Source organism: Oncorhynchus keta, chromosome 9, assembly GCF_023373465.1.
Source record: "Oncorhynchus keta strain PuntledgeMale-10-30-2019 chromosome 9, Oket_V2, whole genome shotgun sequence".
Classification (NCBI taxonomy): Eukaryota; Metazoa; Chordata; class Actinopteri; order Salmoniformes; family Salmonidae; genus Oncorhynchus; species Oncorhynchus keta.
In genome coordinates, this window is record NC_068429.1 from 34979397 (window position 1) to 35003064 (window position 23668).

Here is a 23668-nt window from a genome sequence, read left to right on the forward strand (position 1 = left end):
CATTTGAATGGCAAATAAAGGACTGAATGCATCACAACGTCTGACATGATGCGTAAACAAAGACCACAAGTAGTCGATGAGCAGCAGGCCAGACAGTAGTACTTATCCTAGTTTCTGTTGTCATAGTTACTTTGACGTTTCCATTTGAATGGATGTGACTCACTACATAATAAATGCAACCATCCTTTAGAATATTTATAGTTTACATTGTTACCTATGGGCTTAATCACTTTGTCTCTCTTAATACCAATTTCTGTCTATCAAACTTTATCAAATGAGAGTTGATTATGACCCAATCTTCTTCATTCCCATCCTCTGTTTCTCCAGTGAGATCAACCGTCTTGACCTGGGGCTCATTGTGGAGGTGTGGAACAAAGGCCTTATCTGGGACACCATGCTGGGGACTGCCTGGATCCCCCTCAACAGCATCCGCCAGTCAGAGGAGGTGAGGAACACAGAACGCTTACATGCATCCAAACGTACACAATTACATCAGACATCCAGCTCAAATGTTGAAACCATGTACACATATGTCTGGGCACTAGTTCACCGCCCGGTTGGTTTAATCTGGTTTGTTTATGACCTCTGACCTTGTCTTCCTTCAGGAGGGCTCAGGGGAGTGGACCTTCCTGGACGCTGAGGTTCTGATGAAGGCTGATGAGATTTACGGCACCAAGAACCCAACTCCCCACCGGGTTCTGTTAGATACGCGCTTTGAGCTGCCTTTCGGTAAAATATCATATAGATCACCATTTTTCGATTGGGCCCATAGCTATCTCTTTTATATAATAGGCTCTCTTTAAAATGTATTTGTTGCTTCTATACAGTACATGGTCAAATAGCTTTTACAGTTAGAGTACCTAAAGGTACGATGCTGAAATGTTGTAGGTCTGTTTTTGTTGTTGCATTGGAAGATGTGACAGGCATAAGGCACAGTAATGATTTATACAGTAGTAGATTTTCCAATGACCTGTGCTTTAACGTACGTCACCAGACATGATATCGATTGGCTCAAATGCCAGCAGGTTGAGTAGTGAGCCTCTTGGATGCAGCCATTCGTCTCTCTACACTGAGAGGGAACAGTTATGTAATTTTGTACGTCACTTTCGACATCCCTGTCCCATAATGTTGCCAGTATTGGCGTCGGCGTGCCTAAAACACTTCAGATTGGTAGCTTCAAAGTTGAAACTGTGGGAGGTTCTTGGGCTACTTTCAGGTGTTTAAGGGCAGGCCTTTGAAGGTAGCAGTAGGGGAGGTGAGGCTGTGTGTTTGTCTGGGTTCTTTGTACAATTGATCCCATTCATTCACCAGGAAAAGTGTTTGGTTTCATCTGCCTTTGAAGCCCTGGCCTTTTGTGTTCGGCTCTCTTTAATGTCCAGTGTCTCTGTAAAGGATCATGGCCCATCCGGGCACAGGGAGGGAGTGGCAGCTCTGCTCTAATAGACCAGCAACACCAAATCAAGTTGTATTTGTTACATGGTCCGAATACAACAGGTGTAGACCTTACATTGAAATGCTTACTTACAAGCCCAACAATAGTTTTAATAAAATATCTAGGAAAAAAAGTAAGAGAAGAATAACAAATAATTAAAGAGCCAGCAGTAAATAACAATAGTGTGGCTATATACAGGAGGTACCGGTACAGAGTCAAAGTGCGGGGGCACCGGTGTCGAGGTAATATGTACATGTAGGTAGAGTTATTGCAGTGACTATGTATAGATAACAGAGAGTAGCAGCAATGTTCCAGAGGGGGGGAGCAATGCAAATAGCTTGGGTAGCCATTTGATTAGCTGTTCAGGAGTCTTATGGCTTGGGGTTAGAAGCTATTTAGAAGCCTCTTGGATCTAGACTTGGCGCTCCGGTACCGCTTGCCGTGCGGTAGCAGAGAGAACAATCTAGAGTGGCTGGAGTCTTTGACAATTTTTAGGGCCTTCCTCTGACACTGGAATAGAGGTCCTGGATGGCAGGAAGCTTTGCCCCGTTGATGTACTGGGCCATACGCATTACCCTCTAGTGCCTTGAGGTCGGAGACTGAGCAGTTGGCATACCAGGCAGTGATGCAACCCATCGGGATGCTCTCGATAGTGCAGCTGTAAAACCTTTTGAGGATCTGAGGACCCATGCCAAATCTTTTCAGTCTCCTGAGGGGGAATCTGTTTTGTCATGCCCTCTTCATGACTGTCTTGGTGTGCTTGGACCATGTTAGTTTGTTTGTGATGTGGACGCCCCGTCGATGAGAATGGGGGCGTTCTCGGTCCTCCTTTTCCTTTAGTTCACAATTATCGCCTTTGTCTTGATCTCGTTGAGGGTAAGGTTGTCCTTGCACCAAACATTCCGGTCTCTGACCTCCTCCTTATAGGCTGTCTTGTCGGTGATCAGGCCTACCACTGTTGTCATCGGCAAACTTAATGATGTTATTGGAGTCTGGCCATGCCTGGCCATGCAGTCATGAGTGAACAGGAGGGAGCTGTGGGGCCCCCGTGTTGAGGATCAGTGTGGCGGATGTGTTACCTACCCTTAGCACCTGGTGGCGGCCCGTCAGGAAGTCCAGGATCCAGTTGCAGAGGGTGGTGTTTAGTCCCAGGGTCCTTAGCTTAGTTATGAGCTTTGAGGGCACTATGGTGTAGAACGCTGAGCTGTAGTCAATGAATAGCATTCTCATATAGGTGTTTATTTCTTCAGCTGTGAGAGTGCAGTGTGGAGAGCATTAGATTGCATCATCTGTTGGGCGGTATGCAAATTGGAGTGGATCTAGGGTTTCTGGGATAATGGTGTTGATGTGAGCCATGACCAGCCTTTCATAGCATTTCATGGCTACCAACGTGAGTGCTACGGGTTGTACTTATTGCACTTATTATATTATTGCACTTATTATAGTCACTTAGGCAGGTTACCTTAGTGTTCATGGGCACAGGGACTATGGTGGTCTGCTTGAAACATATTGGTATTACAGACTCGGACAGGGAGAGGCTGAGACTGTCACTGAAGACACTTGCCAGTTGGTCAGCGCCTGCTCAGAGTACACATCCTGGTTATCATTCTGGCCTTGTGAATGTTGACCTGTTTGAAGGTCTTAATCACACTGGCTGCCCAGAGCTTTATCACAGTCGTCCGGAACAGCTGATGCTCTCATGCATGTTTCAGTGGTCCTTGCCTCAAAGTGAGATTAGAAGTAGTTTAGCTCGTCTGGTAGGCTTGTGTCACTGTGCAGCTCTTGGCTGTGCTTCCCTTTGTTGTCTGTAATAGTTTGCAAGCCCTGCCACATCCGACGAGCATCGGAGCCGGTGTAGTATGATTTGAGCTTAGCACTGTGTTGATGCTTTGCCTGTTTGATGGTTCATCGGAGGGCATAGAGGGATTTCTTATAAGCTTCCGTCAGCTCTAACCTTTAGCTCAGTGCGAATGTTTCCTGTAATCCATGGCTTCTGGTGGGGTATGTGCGTACAGTCACTGGGGACGTCATCCTTGATGCACTTATTGATAACGCAAGTGATTGATGTGGTGTACTCCTCAATGCTATCAGAAGAATCCTGGAACATATTCCAGTCTGTGCTAGCGAAGCCGTCCTGTAGTTTAGCATCTGCTTCCTATGACCACTTTTTGGGGGGGCCGAGTCACTGGTGCTTCCTGCTATAATTTTAGCTTGTAAGCAGGAATCAGGAGGATATAATTATGGTCAGATTTGCCAAATGGAGGTCGAGGGAGAGCTTTGTACACCTCTGTGTGTAGGGTAAAGGTGGTTGCACATTTAACATGCTGATAGAAATTAGGTAAAACTGATTTTAGTTTCCATGCATTTAAAGTCCTCGGCTACTAGGAGCGCCACCTCTGGATGAGCGTTTTCATATTTTCTTATCGCAGTATACAGCTCATTGAGTGTGGTCTTAGTGCCAGCATCGATCTGTGGTGGTATGTAGAGAGCTACGGAAAATACAAACTCTCTAGGTAGATAGTGTGGTCTACAGTTTATCATGAGATACTCTACCTCAGGTAAGCAAAACTTTGAGACTTCCTTAGATATCGTGCACCAGCTGTTGTTCACATATATGCATAGGCCCCCGCCCGTGTCTTACCAGTCTGCTGATCTGTCCTGCCAAAACAGTACATAACCCGCCAGCTGTATATTCTTAATGTTGTTGTTCAACCAAGACGCAACGAAACATAAGATATTACAGTTTTTAATGTCCCCTTGGTAGGATATATGTGCTTTCAGCTCGTCCCATTTATTTTCCATCGATTGAACATTAGCTAGCAGTATGGAAGGTAAGGGCAGATGAGCCACTCGTCTAATCCTAGCAAGGCACCCTGATCTTTTTCCACAAAATCTGTTTCCTTCTCAAGTGAATCACGGGGATCTGGTCAGGTATCTGTAGTAGTATTTCCCTCCCATCCGACTCATTGAAGAAGAACTATTCATTCAGTTTGAGGTGAGCAATCGCAGTTCTGATGTCCAGAAGCTCTTTTTGATCATAAGAGACGGTAGCAGCAACATTATGTACAAAAGAAGTCACAAACAGCGAGCGAAAAACAAACAAAATATGCATGGTTTGGTCAACAAGAGCCTGGAGGTTAAGACCGCAGCACCATGGTCTTGTAGCGGATGCGAGCTTCAGCTGGAAGCCAGTGGAGAGAGCGGAGGAGCGGGGTGAGGGAAGGTTGAACACCAGAGATTCTGGATGAGTTGTAGGGGTTTAATGGCACAGGCAGGGAGCCCAGCCAACAGCGAGTTTGATCATGGATTAGGACCTGCGCCGCTTCCTGTGTGAAGGGTCGTACATGTTGTAGAGCATAACCTACAGCAGCTGTATGTTAGGTGAGAACTGTTGTCCAGGATCACGTTCTTAGCGCTCTGGGAGGAGGACACAATGGAGTTGTCAACCATGGCGAGATCATGGAACGGGCAGTCCTTCCCGGGAGGAAGAGCAGCTAAGGTGGTGATCCGTCACCAGATATGTTGCCAGACATGCAGTTCCCCCTGGTCAAAATTGTGTGTCGTCTGCATGCAATGATAGGAGAGACCATGTGAGGTTATGACAGAGCCAAGTGACTTGGTGTATAGCGAGAATAGGAGAGGGCCTAGTCACCAGTGGTGAGGTAGCGTGGTGATTCTGTCCCTGTCAGGTAGGACGCAATCCAAGCGTCCCATGGTTCACATTCAAGGCAGCTGAGAGCAGAGGAGAGAGAGTTAGCTTTAGCAGTGCGGAGCGCCTCCGTGATACAGAGAAGAGCAGTCTCAGTTGAATGACTAGTCTTGAAACCTGACTGATTTGGATCAAGAAGGTCATTCTGAGAGAGTAGCGGGAGAGCAACGGCACGTTCAAGAGTTTTGATACTGGTCTGTAGTTGTTGACATCGGAGGGATCAGGTTTTTTCAGAAGGGGTGCAACTCTCGCTCTCTTGAAGATGGAAGGGACGTTCAGGGATGAGTTGATGTGCGAGGGTGAGGTAAGGGAGAAGGTCTCCGGAAATGGTCTGGAGAAGAGAGGAGGGGATAGGGTTTGTTGGGCGGTCACAAGTATCTGGAGAGAGGGAGAAGAGGTCAGAGCACAGGGTAAGTGTGAGCAGAACCATCCGGTGTCGTTTGACTTAGCAAGAAGGAATGTCGTCGACCTTCTTTTCAAAATGGTTGAGAAGTCATCTGCAGAGGGAGGAGGAGGAGGGGGAGGAGGATTCAGGAGGGAGGAGGATTCAGGAGGGAGGAGAAGGTGGCAAAGAGCTTCCTAAGGTTAGAGGCAGATGCTTGGAATTTAGAGTGGTAGAAAGTGGCTTTAGCAGCAGAGACAGAGGAGGAAAATGTAGAGAGGAGGGAGTGAAAGGATGCCAGGTCCGCAGGGAGGCGAGAGTTTTCCTCCATTTCCGCTTGGCTGCCCGGAGCCCTGTTCTGTGAGCTCGCAATGAGTCGTCGAGCCACGGAGCGGGAGGGAGGACCGAGCCGGCCTGGAGGATAGGGGACATAGAGAGTCAAGGATGCAGAAAGGGAGGAGAGGAGGGTTGAGGAGGCAGAATCAGGAGATAGGTTGGAGAAGGTTTGAGCAGAGGGAAGAGATGATAGGATGGAAGAGGAGAGAGTAGCGGGGGAGAGAGAGCGAAGGTTGGGACGGCTACCATCCGAGTCAGTGTAAGTGTTGGATGAGAGCGAACAAGGTAGTGGTCGGAGACTTTGAGGGGAGTTGCAATGAGGTTAGTGGGAGAACAGCATCTAGTAAAGATGAGGTCAAGCGTATTGCCTGCCTTGTGAGTAGGGGGAAGGTGAGAGGGTGAGGTCAAAAGAGGAGAGGAGTGGAAAGAAGGAGGCAGAGAGGAATGAGTCAAGGTAGACGTGGGGGAGGTTAAAGTCGCCCAGAACTGTGAGAGGTGAGCCGTCCTCAGGAAAGGAGCTTATCAAGGCATCAAGCTCATTGATGAACTCTCCGAGGGACCTGGAGGGCGATAAATGATAAGGATGTTAAGCTTGAAAGGGCTGGTAACTGTGACAGCATGGAATTCAAAGGAGGCGATAGACAGATGGGTAAGGGAGAAAGAGAGAATGACCACTTGGGAGAGATGAGAGGTGGGGTGTGCGAGAACACGTGGGCGGACGATAGGAGTAGCAGTGTTATCTGTGGTGATCCATGTTTCCGTGTGCCAAGAAGTCGAGGACTGGAGGGGAGGCATAGGCTCTCTGCCTTGTTGGCCGCATTCCAGAGGCTACCGGAGACCTGGAACTCCACGTGGGTCGTGCGCAACTTTAGGTGGACAAAACGCGGTGTCCGCAAATGGTCTGTGCAGAGAGGAGAGAACAGGGATAGACAGACACATAGTTGACAGGCTACAGAAGAGGCTACGCTAATGCAAGGAGATTGGAATGACAAGTGGACTACACGTCTCGAATGTTCAGAAAGTTAAGCTTACGTAGCAAGAATCTTATTGACTAAAATTATTAAAATGATACAGTACTGCTGAAGTAGGCTAGCTGGCAGTGGCTGCGTTGTTGACACTACACTAATCAAGTCGTTCCGTTGAGTGTAATAGTTTCTACAGTGCTGATATTCGGGGCTAGCTGGCTAGCTAGCAGTGTTGATTACGTTATAGCTGGCTAGCTAACCTAGAAAAATCGCTCTAGACTACACAATTATCTTTATATATATATATTATATATTATATATTATTATATATTATATATATTAGCTATGTAGCTAGCTACGATCAAACAAATCAAACCGTTGTGCTGTAATGAAATGAAATGAAAATGTGATACTACCTGTGGAGCGAAGCGGAATCGACCCGGGTTGTTGAGTGCGGAAGTTCTAGTAGACGTTGGCTAATAGCAGTGTCTCCCTACGTTAAGGACGACAAATAGCTACTTTCTAAGACTATCTTTATCTGTCTGTACATTAGTCACTTGTTGGGCTGGTTATGTCCTCAAGTAAAGGCTTGTGCAGTTTTGCAGCCCATAAAACTCCTGTACTCTGTGCTTCTTATGTCTCTGAAGTTCTGTCACTGTCAGGACTATGATCCTTTTCTTCTGTGCATTCATTTGTCTCTGTCATTACAAACGTTTCTACAGTGGAGCTGTAATACCGGGCCCTGGCACCCAACAGTGCAGTTTGAGGGCCTAGCCAACTATTTGTAATGTCTTATTCTTAAGTGGCTTATGATATATTTAAAGGGCCATGAATATGTAATGGCAGCATGGTGTATGTGGGAGCACGGATGGTGTAGGTTAGGATGCAGCTCACCAGTCACCCGTGTGTGTGTTCCTGCACCCCTCTCTGCCAGACATCCCAGACGATGAGGCACAGTACTGGACCGGCAAGCTGGATCGCATCAACACTATGAGGATCCATGATGAGGTAAGGCCCACCCAACGTGCAAGGCGCCAGGAACAGTGTGTCAAATATGTAGATACAAAATGTACGTATTTATATTTCAAGCAGTTACACTCGTAATCTATTTATGAAATTAGCCTCTGTTTGCATATTGTAAAATACCATGTACATTGCGGTCAAATGTTCTGTAACACTTTGCTCTTTGCATTCACTAGCACACAGTAAAATACATGTAAATAGACGATGGGACTAACTCTGGTCATTTGACTCTTTCCTCACAGAAAACACTGGTTAGGTACTGTATTGACATGTGTTCATCACTGTTTGCTGTGCTCTGAAGTGACAACATAGATTGTAGATAACTAACTATTGCATGCAGTTGCATTGAAGTCATGGTGGTTATACAAATGCAGGAGTTTTAGAGTGACGATGATGCTTTGTTGTGGATGATGGTCAGAGGTCACAATTCCTATTCTCTTTTCCTCTCTCCAGTACCCTCTGCAGGATGAGGTCCAAAGGCGCCCCGTGCCGCTTGCTGCCTCCCAATGTTGTGAGTGGGACTGACTTCCACACCATAATATCCCACTAGATGGCGCTCTCATCAGCCCCGTGTCTCTCTGGCTAGTTTGGGCTTTTCACGTTGTTTAAGTTGTCGTATTCCTGAGTTATGTGTGAATCTCCTAACCCAGACTTAACATCAAGTAAGCCTTTTATCCAATACATTTTTTCCAAAACAGTCACTACTCATGCAAAGTTAGGAAGAATGTCAACACACAGTGATGCCACTTTCATGCATGGTCATAATTTCCCCTCCTATGTCATGCACAGTTTTTGCATACTCTCCACTACCTCTCACTTTACTTCTCTGCCAACACCCTCACCAGGCAACTATTTCGGATGGGCTGATGCACTGAGTATGTAACAGTCTTTTTTGTGATGAATTTTATCCCTTCCCAAAGCTTCACCTTGGCCTATCCTCAATGCATTGTGCATGTTATCTAGCACCAAAAACAATCGCTACAGCAAGGGGAAATATCCCCCCCCACACACACACACTCTCCTCTCTCTACACCTCATGTCAGAGTTTCATCTATATTTCTTGAGTTTCATCACCTTTATCAATTTCCCCACGGGACATGGAAACACACATTATTGTTTCTACCTGAACTGGTCAATAGCAGTTAAGCCTACATCTGTTTTTTGCAGTCTGTAGGTGACCTTGATAAGCACAGTGGCAGTTGATGACTTTGTGAACAATGTCAATGAGTTGCAACAGCATCGTCACACAGACAGGGGGCAGTGTTCGCCAGCCTGTTTTGAGAAATCGAAACATCAGTTTGTCCTGAACTATTTCACTTATCAGTCTGGAGCGCAGCCCAGCTCAACTGTCACCTTAAGTAGGCCACTCAGCCCAGGGTCAGCATTCTGCAATCCAAAGGACCTGTTTGCATGCCAAAGTTGAGACTGCGTCACTGAGACGATGTCAAAAATGCATTTGAGTTCCTTAACTGATTAATTTGGGTGTCCCTTTTTGACTGTTTAATGACTTATACGTTCAGTCGCATCACATTCCCATTCCCACTGTGGTTTACTTCCTGGTTGGCTTGCATTCAAAGGTGCATGACCCTTTCCCTCCTTACCTCCCTCTTACCTGACCTTACCTGACCCCAGTGTATATCACCACTTGTTCTTATTGTGTAACTCGTATGTGTGAGGCGAACATGTTTTTTATTTTATTTGTGAAATTGTGAGCATCGGTGGGATAGAATGGAGATTCTGTAGTCATTTTAGCACTTATAATGCCTAGGTCTCTGGAAGTTATCTTGTGGAGCTTGTCCTTTTGCCCCTCCCCCTTTACAGCCCTGGATGACCATGACAGCGCGGTGGACGACCGGGACAGTGACTACCGTAGTGAGACCAGCAACAGCTTGCCCCCGCGCTACCACACCACGACCCAGCCCAACTCCTCCATGCACCAGTACCCCATGGGCCCCCGGCTCCAGAACCACCTGGACTCCTGCACCGACTCCATCCACAGCTTTGACATGGACTACAGAGACCACCGTGGGAGCAGGTAGAGCTTCTGATACCACCCGCAAACGTACAATACATGCCCCGACACAGAATTCACAGAAATGCACAAATTCAACTGTAAAAGATTGCACACCTGTTCATATATTCTACAATCATACATATTGACAGATAGTGAAGGATGTCCAGAGTTAGGATATTAATAAAAAAATGTTTAGTGCAGTATCAGACATTTATTTTATTTTGTTAGTTTGTTTTAAGCAGTTTTCTATGTAAATAAATAATTTTGCAAATAGACCCAGTTAGCTGAGGGCCTGAGTCTTAGCTGTTTTGTTTGTTAGAGGGCTTCCCTCTTTCAGATGATTAAGGGACATCCACCCTCCTGGGACAGAATGGCAGAATCAATTGGCTGCCTTAGTTGTACCCTGAATACAAGCATATTTCTCAAGTAATGTGAGCAGCTTTAAATTTAGTCCGTTTATGTTCATTTGTCACTGGCACATGGTTTGACACTGCATAGAAAGGAGGTAAACAATGTCACCTACTTGAATATATAAACAGTGTCCCCGAGGACATGCTACTTCCATCTGCTTAGGTTGTGCGCAACCTTGCAAGATAACCCAATAGCAATTGAGTCTTTGGTCATTTGTATATTTGGATCTAGTATAGAATTTCATTTAGTTAAGGGAATGTCAAAATGCAGTGTAGCTTTGAAGAAGGAACAGATTTGGTCTTAAACAATGTCGAAATTGTCCAACTGCTTAGATGTTTTCCCAGATGGAGCACAAATAATCTGCCAACTCCATTCACGTACCCAGTGTAGAGTGGGTCTTTGCTCTCTTACATGTGTGACTTGCTGTGGAAAACATGTGCTTCAGTGAGATTGTGGTAAATCTCAGTCTGTGTGGACAGATAGAAAGCTGATCCGGATAATTCCATAACATCTGAAAAGAAAAGTGGGATTACAGCCAGGAAAAACTGATTTAAAATTGACATATTGTTATATGAAACTTCTTTGGCAGTTTGAATGAAACTGAGCTTAGTTAAGCCTGCTATTGTCACATATGGGTCTTTGTGACCCTGGTTTTGGAAGGGAAGGTTCAGTTATAGGGAAATACTGCCCTCCCTGACCGAATTTCTATGCAGTCTGTCAAATGAATTTGAACAGAGATACTTCAGGTTGGATTTCAGGGCTTTTTTGCTGTTATTGAAAATCCCCCAGAATGACAACATCACGCACATAAAACGGGCAGATCTAACAATCTGAACACACATTCACCAAATAGTCATTTACACATGAAAAACATTTTTATTTATCATATGTATTTAATGCTTGTCTGTCAGTCACATGGGCTTTATTACTTTTCTGTCCTCTTATACTTTGCAGTAATTTCTGTTTGCTTTTTTCTTTCTGGTTTTTGTCCCCCCCTCGCACATCCCATTTTGCTTCTTCTTTAATCGATGAACCTAAACTAGAGCAATAAACCAGAAAGGGAGGGTCAGAATCATCCCTGTAGATTCTGGCATGGGTGTGGAGGATTGGGAAAGCAAATACAAAGTGCAGGGGAGAAATCACCTGAGCGAGTTCCTGGACAAGGAAGAGAATCGTTGGGTTGAGGATGATGTTATTCTCCGAATGGGGAGAGCTCTCACTGAGCCCTCAGGCAGCTCGCTCTGCCAAAGCACACAACACAGTGGCATCCTACCTGCCACCTACCCAGTGGGCTATGACACTATCGATCGGCGGCGGAGAAAAAAGATCCGGGATCCAGGAGGGCTGTCCTTCTCCGAGGCGGAGAAACTCACAGATGAGCCTTTTCCCCCTGACCTTGCACTCCTCCGCCAGAAGAGAGGGGAGCTCGTGCTGCGGCAGGTGGCAGAGATCGAGGAAGAGGAGGAGCAGATGACGCCATGCCTCAAGCCATACAAGAATGGACTTCTTTACAAGACTAGGATGTGGGCCAAAAACAAGCTGGGGGACACCTTGGAGAACTATGTGGTGTATCAGGAGGAGGAAGCTGCCAGAATGAGAACAGGTTTGGCGTACGATTCAGAGGAGGAGCTGCCGTACTCCATGGGATCAGTGGAGGAGCTAGAGGAAATTGCCTCCTTAGCGGAGGCAATTCACTCTGAGAATGGGAGGGGCCAAGGCAGGTATGCTTCATCCCATGGAGGTCACATAGACAAATATCAGAGTTATCTGGTTAAGAAGAGTGGAAAGGGGAGAATGGGAGGATGGGCTCCTGAAGCAATGCTGTCTCCAGTGGAGGAACCAAGCGATGAGTATGTTGATCCCATGGATGAGCTCCAGTGCCTAGTTGAAACAGTTTCAGAGTACCTGGCTGAAAAAGAGGAGGAAATAAGCAGGTATGGGTCTCTTCCAAAGTCATCCAAGTCAAGGTTATCTTCCCAGGGCAGCATAAGAACAGAATCTACTGGAGAGGACCCAAGGACCCCTATTGATGTCAAGGAAGAGACCCAGACAGAGGCTCCACATGAACCAGGAATATCTGGAGTGAAACATGCTATGAGTTCATTATTCAGTTCCTTCACAGACAAGGTTAGTTCAGCCCCCAAGCAGCCATACTCTGGTTCTGCAGAAACAAAAGAAGTACCACCTGCACCATCTTCTCAATCTGGTATATCTAAGCTATTTTCATTCATTCCAAAATCCACCAGCCCTGCTCCTGCTCGTGTTGCTCTTGTATCTCCTACAGCTCACCCCAACGGGACATTTTCCTTCAATTTGCCTTCCCAGTCTGATGCCAAGACACAAGTCCAGAATCAAGAAATGCCAGCCATGAGAACAGAGATGTATAGTACAAGCAATGAAGTTCAGGACTCTGCAACAAAGCCACAAACACCAGCAGTCACTTCAATTGTTGAGAAAATGAGTTTTGCTATAAAAAAAGCTGGTGAAGAGGTAGTGAACACCACCGATGGAAAACAATCCCCAGGGAGAAGTGGCTCAAGAGAGGGCTTTCAAAATCTTGCAAACTGGGATGAGAAACATATCCACCAAGGTGAACAGTCAATGGCTGTGGGAGGAGGCAGAAGACTTGATAATTCAAGAAATGTACCCCAAAATAAACCATTTGTTAATACACAAGGAAAAGTTGTGCATGTGAGACCTGACTCTATGATTGCCTCTCAGCAAAGTGTGCCTACTTCAATGGATGGGAAGTCCATCAACCAACCAGAACCAGCAAATTCAGGGTTCTTTAGCCCTTTCAAGAAATCGTTCAGCTCATTGATTGCACCAGTTAACCCTGTTCCCCCACAGGGCCCTCCACCTGTTGCAGTGTATCCTGTATTTGGGTTGGCACCAGATATTACATCAGAGAAACCTGTGGAGGAGCCATCTTTAGGCAGTAAGCTAAAACTTCAATTTCTCTCCTCTGACAATGTCTCTTCCCAACGGCCTCCAAAAGCAGCAGGAGGAGGAATGTTCTCAGGGTTCATGAAATTTGCTTCTGCTGAGGATGTCAGTGCTTACAAACCCCCAGAAATTCCCAATCAAGAACAGGCCCAGCATCGCCAATTGCCCCCAGTTCCACATCAGCAGCATATGCAGCAACATCTAAGGCCACCACCAATGTCTCTTGGGATGCAGCAAGCACCTCCTGAACCTCAAGGTTTTTTGACAGGTCTTTTTAAAGGGGCCGCCACTGACGATACATTTAAGGTTGGCTCCAATCAGCCCCAGCAAGGAGGGTTGTTGTCAGGAATTCTTAGATTTGGCTCTGGAAGTGACTTATCTGGGAACCCACCACCACAGCAAGTTCCCCCAAACAGTCAACCTCCTAGTGCCAGTAATAGTCAACAATTCCCTCCTCAACCTCCCCCACAACAAATTGCACCTCCTCCTTCTCAGCCTGGGGGTATTCTCTCAGGGTTACTGAGGTTTTCCTCTGCAGAAAACCTTGCACCTAATGTACCACCTCCCCAGGGCCAACAGCAAGGGGTGTTCCCTAGCAATCACCCCAGTCAGAAACAAGCACCAAGCCCACCCCAACAACCACCCTCTCAACAAGCACCTCCTCAACAAGGAGGACTTTTCTCTGGCTTGTTTAAATTGGGTTCCTCTGATAATGTTTTGAGCACCCAAACAACTCCACTTCAGCAACAACTGCCGCCGTCTGCTGGTCCTCGTAATCAGCAGAACTTCAACCAACAGAATATGCAAGGGCCAAACCGCGATCCACTGAGGGACCAGGCTTTTCTAGACAACAAACCAGACTTCTCTAGACAACATACATTTCCAAAACCTGCTCAACAAGGTGGTCTCCTTTCTGGACTTTTTAAGTTTGCTTCTGCAGACAATGTATCTACCAATCAGTCCCCAATACCTCAGACACATTCTGCACCTCCTCTCAATCAGCCTAGCCAGCAGTACCCAAACAGGCAGAATGTGCCATTGCAAAATCAACTAACTCAACAGCCTAGTCAACAAGTACAAGAACAAAATCAACAAACACAGCAGCCTAGTCAACAGGTACAAAGCCAAAATCAACCAACTCAACAGCCTAGTCTGCTGTCTGGGCTATTCAAAAAATCTTCCACAGAAAATGTGCCTCAGCAGTCGCCACCAATCAGCCAAGAAAGACAGCAACATGTAATTTCGCCACCAAATGTAATCTCGCCAAATGCCAGGCAAAATCTAACTCCTTCACGGCAAGATACTGCAAGCCAGCCTGGAGTTCTCTCTGGATTGTTTAACAAGTTAACAAAATCCTCTGGAAATGTTGAGGCCTGCAATCTGTCACCACCCATGCAAATACAACATCATACAATCACTCCAGCTGGACAGCCTACACAGCAAACACCTCCATCTACACATATACCACATCAGGTCCCACATGAACCCAATGAGGAGGCTGACAAAAAGCCAGGCTTTCTATCAGGACTATTCAATAGGAATCCAACAGATGAGGTCTCCACTCATAAATCAGCAGAAATGCTCAAGCACAATTCAGAGCCAAAGACACTATCTGCAAGCTCCCCAGGTTTGCTCTCAAGCATGTTCAAGACTGGGCCAAGCAACACTGTAGCGAACAATACTTCTGAGTCTGAAATGGAGAGGAGAGAAAGTGGTCTCCTTGGTCACTCCATTCCAAGACAAAACAGAAATGTTGCAGAAATTGCACCTGGCTCATGGGAAGCTGAGACTTTAGATTTAAGGACGTCAGCTACTTATGCAAGGTCTTTTCAGAGCCGACCATCCTACACATCATGCAGCACTGGCCATTTACCTCAGTTAATGCACTACCATGGTTCTCTTCAGTCTAACCACCCATTAGCCACCTCTTACAGTGCAGAAAACATGTTATTCCTTTTACAAGGGCATCCAAATACTGCAATGATGTCATCCCAACAATATCTTAATCAAAGTAACCATTCCTTATATTCTGTAACCGGACAGGATGGCTACCAAGATCTGTTGGCATCATATAGAGTCAATTCTAGTTATGGTGAAAACCAATGGATCCAAGAATCAATTCTGTGGCAGCAGCTTCAAAATCAATCACAGACTTATCACACAAGTGATGTGAGTTATGTACAGCCTCCAGAAGGAGCAGTGTTCCAAGACTCCACTCTCTACTGTAGCTCCACAAATATAGATAATCAATATAGTTCCCCTCAACCATGGCATGAAATTGACTATAACCAAGAACCGATTAAGCACCACCAACAAGAGGTGCCCAGAAATGTTGAAAGCAATCCATATACCAAGAAAAAATTAATGAACAGCTATGATGACTTGGGAAATCTGCATACTAATCCAATTATGGAACAGAAGGAGTACTGGACTGAAGAAGAGGGTGCATTGAACTTGAGCACCAAAATGAGTAATGCCAAGTTTGGTAAATGGAACTCCTTTGATAATGGTAGCTGTTATAGTCTGAATGGCATTTCATATCATGAGGGCTATTATGAGGAACATCCACCTAATCTATCTTATTCAGCTAATTGGCAATATAGTGACCAAGGCATGGTTAATCAAAGTCAATTGAGTTTGACTAGGTCATTTGATCGCAGTTACCCTAAACCTCACAATGGAGAGATGGAAGAGTGTTTGTACTTGGAAGAGACAGAATGGTACCATCAATGGCTTGTACTTTTGGAGCAAGGTATGTGGTGGCCAGCTGATGATGGGGATTGTGGGTACTTTGTTTACACTGATCATGAATACATATATGCCCTGCTAACAGATGCAGGAGGTACGATGGTCTATGCTTGTGCACCTGAGGGAGAGTCCTTGGGAACTGGGCCTGATAACTTCCCAAGTGCTTGGCTACATAATGAAATGGTCACAGTATGTGGATTTAAAGTCCCTCTCTATAATGAGGATGAGCTCCTCTGGCTCCCTGGACAAGATCAGGGTGATCCCAAACTCCTCAATGCCCCCCTGGACCTATCTTCTGCCTATAGAAAAGGAAATCAGATCATGAATTTGAACCTGGAGCGGTTCTCTCAGATGTTTGAGAGCTCCTTCCTTGCACAAAAAGAACAGGCTGTAGATTTCTCACTATATAGACTGAACAAAGTCAGAATGGATCCAAGACAACCCAATCATGCCTATCAGAATACATATATGGAGGTCATAGACCTTTCATGTTCTAACAGGGATCAGGAAGGCCCTTATTGGAACAATCAGCAAATGAAGGAACTTCTCTCTCAAAAGGTTGCTGTCTCGCACAATGCTACCCCCACCACAGATTCCTCTCAGCAACGCTTGAACAACTGTTACCAGCCTCGTCAAAGAAGGCATTCATCTTTTGGGGTCAGAGTCAGGCATGTAGATGACACACCAGAGGAGGAATGGAGACAGAGAGTGACTCCAGGAGAGGAAATACCCAATCGGCATGTCAAGAAGTTCTCTTCATTCATTTCCTCAATCGTTGGCAAAACCGCTGAGTCAGATTTGAACAAAGGAAGAGCTGGCTTAGCCTCTTGTTTTAATGGAGAACAATATAAACCACCTGGGACTGAGGCTACCCCTGTGGACCAACAGGCAAAGAGCATACTTTCATCAGGTTTCCAGAGTCTCAAATCAAAGATTATCAAAGAAGATCCCCCTGCTACAACAACTCCGGGTCAGAGTGCAGTTCAACAGACAGAGAGACCAGCCGCATTCACCTCTTCTAGAATTCTACCCACACCTCCCGCATCTGGACAATATGGGCAACCTCCAGCACAACAACCAACTGTTACTCAGAAACCTAGACTTGCACGACAAGCCACCATGTCTCAGCAAGCTGCTCCACCAACACAGCCCACAGTGCCAACCAGTTCCTTGGACCCACTCAATAAATCTGTCTCTCCACTACAACCACAATCGCAGTACACCACAGATAGATCATCTGTAAAACCAGTGGAAAAATCAGCTGAACAACCACAGGGAGGATTTATGAGCTTTTTCAAGTCTGCCCTACTGATCGAGGAGCCAACGCCAGAGCCCCCTAAACCCCTACAACCATTGTCAAAACCACAAGATAGAAATGGTTCTACTGCTAGCTTACCTGGCAGCACATCCCCAAATAAACAGGAGGACACAGGAGCCTCTAATCTTTTTGGGTCAATAGGCAGCTTCTTTAGTGCAGAGTCTCCTCCATCACAGCAACCAAAACCTGTTGTTAAAAATGAGCCAAACAGAGTTGTTACACAAGGTTCTCAATCAAGCCAATCTCTACAGAAACAACAAACAATGGATGGAGTGCAACGTGGGGTACCACATCCAGCTCCTGGTCAGCCACCAGGTAAAAGCATGTCACAAGTATTTCCTCCCAATACAAGCACTGGCCCCACCCCAGGCCGATCACAGACTATGACACCAACCAGACAAACCAAACAGGAGCCACCCCCCAAACCATCAGTTGGACTGTTCGGCTTTATGGGAGAAATTGGAGACATGATCTCTGGAACACCACCAACAACTACTACAACTACTACCAAAGAGGAATCTCCTGGTATGGGGTTATTGTCCATGTTTGGGGTGGCTAGTCCTCAGCAGGCACCAACCCAAACTGAGTCATCTCAAGCACCTCCTCCAGAACCACATGTTAAAAGTTTATTCTCTATGTTTGGGGGACCATCGCAGGCGGCAACATCACAGGCACCTCAATCTGGGCCCAGTCCACCACAAGTTCAACCTCAAGCAGAGACTAGCTCTATTCTTGGGGGGCTCTTTTCTGGTTCATCTGCCAGTGAAAGCCCACCAAAAGGATTATTTTCTATGTTTAGTGGCCCCAGTGCCCCACAACCTCCAGGACAAGCTGGGTCATCTCCAGACTCCTCTGTCCCAGAATCTACAGTGCCTAAAGAACCACCTACTAAAAATGTGTTTTCCATGTTCAGTGGCCCTCTGTCACCCCCACAAGCAAGCTCTGTTGACTCGGTAGCCACAGTACCTACTCCTGAGTGTGCCAATGCCCAGAAGGAATCCATCTCAGGTATTCCACCTCAGGAAGCTGCCCCACCTAAAGAGCCACCAGCTACAGCTGCCCCTCAAACTGCGGGTTCTGTGTTGGGAGGGTTGTTTGGAGGATCTAGTCCGCAGCCAGCCACAACTGCCCCTCAAACTGCGGGTTCTATGTTGGGAGGGTTGTTTGGAGGATCTAGTCCGCAGCCAGCCACAACTGCCCCTCAAACTGCGGGTTCTATGTTGGGAGGGTTGTTTGGAGGATCTAGTCCGCAGCCAGCCACAACTGCCCCTCAAACTGCGGGTTCTATGTTGGGAGGGTTGTTTGGAGGATCTAGTCCGCAGCCAGCCACAACTGCCCCTCAAACTGCGGGTTCTATGTTGGGAGGGTTGTTTGGAGGATCTAGTCCGCAGCCAGCCACAACTGCCCCTCAAACTGCGGGTTCTATGTTGGGAGGGTTGTTTGGAGGATCTAGTCCGCAGCCAGCCACAACTGCCCCTCAAACTGCGGGTTCTATGTTGGGAGGGTTGTTTGGAGGATCTAGTCCGCAGCCAGCTACAACTGCTCCTCTGACTGTGGGTTCTAAGTTGGGAGGGTTGTTTGGAGGGCCTAGGCCCCAGCCAGCTACAACTGCCCCTCAAACTTCGGGTTCTGTGTTTGGGGGATTGTTTGGAGGACCCAGTCCACCCCCAGCACCTATTCAAACGGCAAAACCCCCTGAGAACAAAATATCAGCAGCTGCACCTCGCACAACTCAAGCAGATGGCACTATAAAAATAAAAGAGCAGGGAAATACACCTAAAGATGGTACTGCAGTTGAGGCTGTTGATTCTGCAAGCACATTACCTACCCCTGAGTGTGCAGGTGCCCAAAAAGAATCCATCCCAGATGGTGCACTTCAGGAATCTGCTCCACCTAAAGAGCCAGAAACTCCTAAAGAGCCACCAGCTACAGACACTCCTCAAAATGTAGGTTCAATGTTTGGGGGATCTAGTCCACAGCCAGCTGCCCCGCAAACTGCAGGTTCTATGTTGGGAGGGTTGTTTGGAGGGTCTAGTCCCCAGCCAGCTACAACTGCCCCGCAAACTGCAGGTTCTATGTTGGGAGGGTTGTTTGGAGGGTCTAGTCCCCAGCCAGCTACAACTGCCCCGCAAACTGCAGGTTCTATGTTGGGAGGGTTGTTTGGAGGGTCTAGTCCCCAGCCAGCTACAACTGCCCCGCAAACTGCAGGTTCTATGTTGGGAGGGTTGTTTGGAGGGTCTAGTCCCCAGCCAGCTACAACTGCCCCGCAAACTGCAGGTTCTATGTTGGGAGGGTTGTTTGGAGGATCTCATCCCCAGCCAGCTACGGATACTCCTCAAACAGAACCAACAAAACCCCCAGAGAACAAAATATCAACAGCTGTGTCTGATACCACTCCAGATACCATTGCCAAAATTAAAGAGCCGGGAGACACCCCTAAAGATGGTACTGCAGTTGAGGCTAAAACCACAGCGCTTACCCCGGAGTGTGCCACTGCCCAAGAGGAATCCATCCCAAAGGGTGCACCTCAGGAACCTGCTCCACCTAAAGAGCCAGGAACCCCTAAAGAGCCATCAGCTACAGGATTTCTCTCCCTGTTTGGAGGGTCTAGTCCCCAGCCTTGCACAGCTACTCCTCAAACTGCTGGTTCTATGTTGGGAGGGTTGTTTGGAGGGTCTAGTCCCCAGCCTGCTACAGCTGCCCCTCAAACTGCAAGTTCTATGTTGGGAGGTCTGTTTGGAGGGTCCAGTCCCCAGCCAGCTACAGCTGCCCATCAAACTGCGGGTTCTATGTTGGGAGGTCTGTTTGGAGGGTCTAGTCCCCAACCAGCTACAGCTTCCCCGCAAACTGCAGGTTCTATGTTCAGCGGTATGTTAGGAGGGTTAAGTCCCCAGCCCGCAGCTACTTCTCAAACTGCAGCTTCTATGTTTGGGGGGTTGTTCGGAGGGTCCACTCCCCAGCCAGCTAAAACTACTTCTCAAACAGCACCAGCAAGTCCCCCTGAGAATAAAATCTCAACAGCTGCCCCTGACACCACCACAGCAGATAGCACTGACAAAATGAAAGAGCCAGGAGACACTGGCACGGTTACTTTGCATGAACACTCACAATTATCTGGGGCACCAAAACAACCTGACACCAAAACTCAGCCTCGGGAGTTGGTTGGCTTCAAACCTGATGGTAATGCTGTTGAAGTAGCACAGGGTCAAGGGTTTGAGAAACTTCCTGCTCCAGCTGTGGACTGTCAATCAAAAGAAGCGGAAATCCCTGCATCATCAGGGCAACCTGATAAAACGGAACAGCCCTTAAATTCAGAACCTCCAACGAATGATCAGTCCAGTTCTGGAAAAGAAAAGGCTGCATTTGTGGAAGGAGAAGTAATAGATGATAAGCCTATTGTAATTGTGGGAGAGCCTGAGAGTAAGGGAATGGACAAATCAGGCCCACCAGTGGAAAGTCCCCAGAAGATTCCCCAAGCTGACCAGTTGACTAAGACTGAAGAGTCAGCCCCCAAATCCCTGTTTGGGGGTTTTATGACAGGAACCAGTGATGCTGGAAAGTCTTTTGGATCCATGTTTTCATCTCCCCCCACAATTCCCAAAGCCCTTCCCACAATGCCTCAAGCAGAAGCAGGTGGTGGTCTGTTCTCAGGATTCAAAACTATGTCTGCAGGCCTGTTTCAGGAGGAGAAGCCAGGCGCAGCAAAGCAAGAGCCATCCACAGCCTCTCTATTTGGGACAAAATTAGGTTTCTGGGGGGCCGCTGCCGAACCTCCCAAGCCACCAGCTCCTCCGGTTATTACCACTCAGCCCAAAGCTAATGATAAGCCAACCAAGGAGACAAGTGATCAAAGTTCGGTAGGTCCCCCTGACTTAGCCAAACCCCAGATTTGCATCTCCACACCTGACATAGATCCTTCAGCATCCCTGTCCCAAAAGGAGAAGGAAAGCCTTGTAGAACCACTCCCCTCTGCAGATTCCACCTCTGAAGTGCTGCTGGACAACCAGTCCAAGAAGGACCTATTGAGTTCTAAAAGGCCAGTAGAAGCATAATAAATGGTCTTCCCCAACACCATTTATGATGCATTGATATTTTGGGGAGAGTAATCCAGGTCCAGCTCCGCACTCCACCCCACTGAATTCTGTGTTCTGTGTCTTTCCTTTAACTGTGTTTGTTTTTAGCATTTGTACTACTGTAGCCTTGTGTTGGTGGTTGATTGTGAAGTGTATCATACCCATCGTGATATAGTGATAATAAGCTAAGTATTTCTTACTCTTGAACTCCTAATGTAAGATGAATTCTATGAATCCATTAAAAAGAAAGTCTAACCTTACAGAATTCCCTGTCATTCAGTTTGATCAAAAGAGATTTCAGTAACTCATTGTCCCCCAGAAATAGAAATACAGAAAACCAACACAGGCTAAACCAATAGACACTAAATTATTGAAATAATTTAGTACATTCAAATTCATTTCAGGCAATTGGTGTATTCATTCTAATTTGCCAAAATGTATTTTTTTTCTCTCTCTGTAAGGTTAGATGTCTTTTACAATGGTGTACAATTCAGTAAGAACAATGCACTAGTTGTAATAATGTCTCTATCCAATTAATGAGCCAATCAGTTGCACGATTCAAAGTGTTTTTCTTCCTCACTTATTATTCTAATATTAAGTCTCTTCCCTTACCTCTTTTTCACCACTCCAGTCCGGTGGAAAGTAGTCGCTTTGGGTCCTCTGGAAACCTGAGCCAGACCAGCTCCCAGCTTAGTGAGACAGGCCAGGAGAGTGCTCCAGGCTCGGGGCTGGAAGAGTCCTTCCACTCTTACCACAGTACCACCTTCTGCCCCTCTACCGCTGGCCAGCAACCCACCAACGAACACCTCCCCAGCAATGGACACTCTGTTTTGGGGCAGGAGGAATTGCGCAGACACTCCCTGGATGTGGGGAAGAGCTTAAATGGCTCTATGAAGAGATTGGACCACTCAGTTGAGAAAATATCCAATAAAATGCTGCAAAGGTGAGTCTGAGTTCCAGCAAGTGTCATACATTTTAAACACTTAAATAAGCATCCACATTTTGGAGCAGTAAATATTACAAGTACAGTATTAGTGAGTGGTCAATCTATCTCTTTCTCCCCACACACTCCAGTTTCCACGACAATGGGCCTCCTTTGCCCTTCTCTCCATCCAGAATTCGCTGGTTGAAGGCCATCAACAAAGTGAGGGTACAACTGCAGGAGGTAGGAAGTTATCTCAATGTAACTTGTCGGTCCTTTCTCATCTTTTACCCACTCTCTACACATTTGCAACCACCATTTTATATCCTGCTACCTGTTTGTATGGTTTCCCCATCTGCATGGTTGGGTTTCACCTCTATGGTAGTTTGAACTTGGCAAACTATATTTCTTATTTAAAGTGTCTATTTAGATGGATTTACTTGTTTACTGCTATCTGGGTGTTCCCTCAGTGAAGTACCAGAGGGGTTTTCATGTTGTACATGCAGATAGATCATCACTCTGGGAGTTATGTGTTGCTGCATAAAAAATTATTGAACAACCTGAATGTGTTACTCTGCTTGGTATTTCAGTACAGTATACAGTTTATTCTGGAAAATGTACAACCTTTAATTTCTTGCACTCTCTGCCTCTCCAACCCCCCTTCAGACCCCTCTAGTTCATTTCACCTCTCATCCTGACACCATGTAATTGTGAGAGGTAGGCTTAGGTTCTCTTTGTAAAGTTACACGTGACCTGGTGGCCCTGTGCTTCAGAGGTGGATAATTATCATTAATGAATTGTTAACTCAGGAATTAATCGCTCTCTCATACAACAAAGGACCTCTCAAATGTAGCCTCTTTTCTTCTCGTGCTATATCAGATTAGTGTTTTCCATAATACAACCCAAGCTACAACCAAATTGTGTAGTTCAAAAGTAAGCATGTTGATGTCCAAAATATCTCCTGAAAAACAGAGTTCAGTCTACAGTACTTATTTATTTTGCTCCATGATCCCTGTTGTCGTCTTCCCTGTCTATGGATCTATCCCTCTGCAGCAACTGAGCTAATGGAGTGGTGAATTGAGCCTAGGGGAGAGACTGAGCAACTGAATGAGAGAGAGGGAGAGATGCGGGAAAATGGGGAACGAGTGTGAGGGGAATAAAGTACAGCTTCAATGTTTATCCCATTTTTCTTTTGCATATTTTTTTGAGCAAATGTAGGCCATGCTTTATCCTCTGAAGATGCTCACTTGGAGTGAAAGGATAGTGGGGAAGTGTTGCACAATACGGAAATAATAACTGACACCCAGTTGTACCAAAAAGGTACAAGGGAAAGGAATTGGATTGAGATGTTGGCAGAATAATACTGTCAGAAACCATGCTGATTTCACA

The 23668-nt window shown here is 46.4% G+C and overlaps 1 protein-coding gene across 3 annotated transcripts in view; it reads left to right on the top strand.

Moving 5' to 3' along the window:
• The window catches only part of unc13bb (unc-13 homolog Bb (C. elegans)), a 106898-nt gene that overhangs the window by 36820 nt on the left and 46410 nt on the right, over positions 1 to 23668 (top strand). Inside the window, exons 4-11 of one of the 3 annotated variants that reach the window (XM_052525731.1) lie at positions 328 to 445; positions 606 to 729; positions 7759 to 7832; positions 8301 to 8358; positions 8693 to 8722; positions 9669 to 9882; positions 21989 to 22300; positions 22432 to 22522. In XM_052525731.1, coding sequence (XP_052381691.1) covers positions 328 to 445; positions 606 to 729; positions 7759 to 7832; positions 8301 to 8358; positions 8693 to 8722; positions 9669 to 9882; positions 21989 to 22300; positions 22432 to 22522 — 1021 coding nt within the window. Of the gene's footprint in view, positions 1 to 327; positions 446 to 605; positions 730 to 7758; positions 7833 to 8300; positions 8359 to 8692; positions 8723 to 9668; positions 9883 to 16330; positions 21142 to 21988; positions 22301 to 22431; positions 22523 to 23668 lie in introns of those variants that run through there. The other 2 variants (XM_035776146.2, XM_052525732.1) reach the window with 2 other exon arrangements.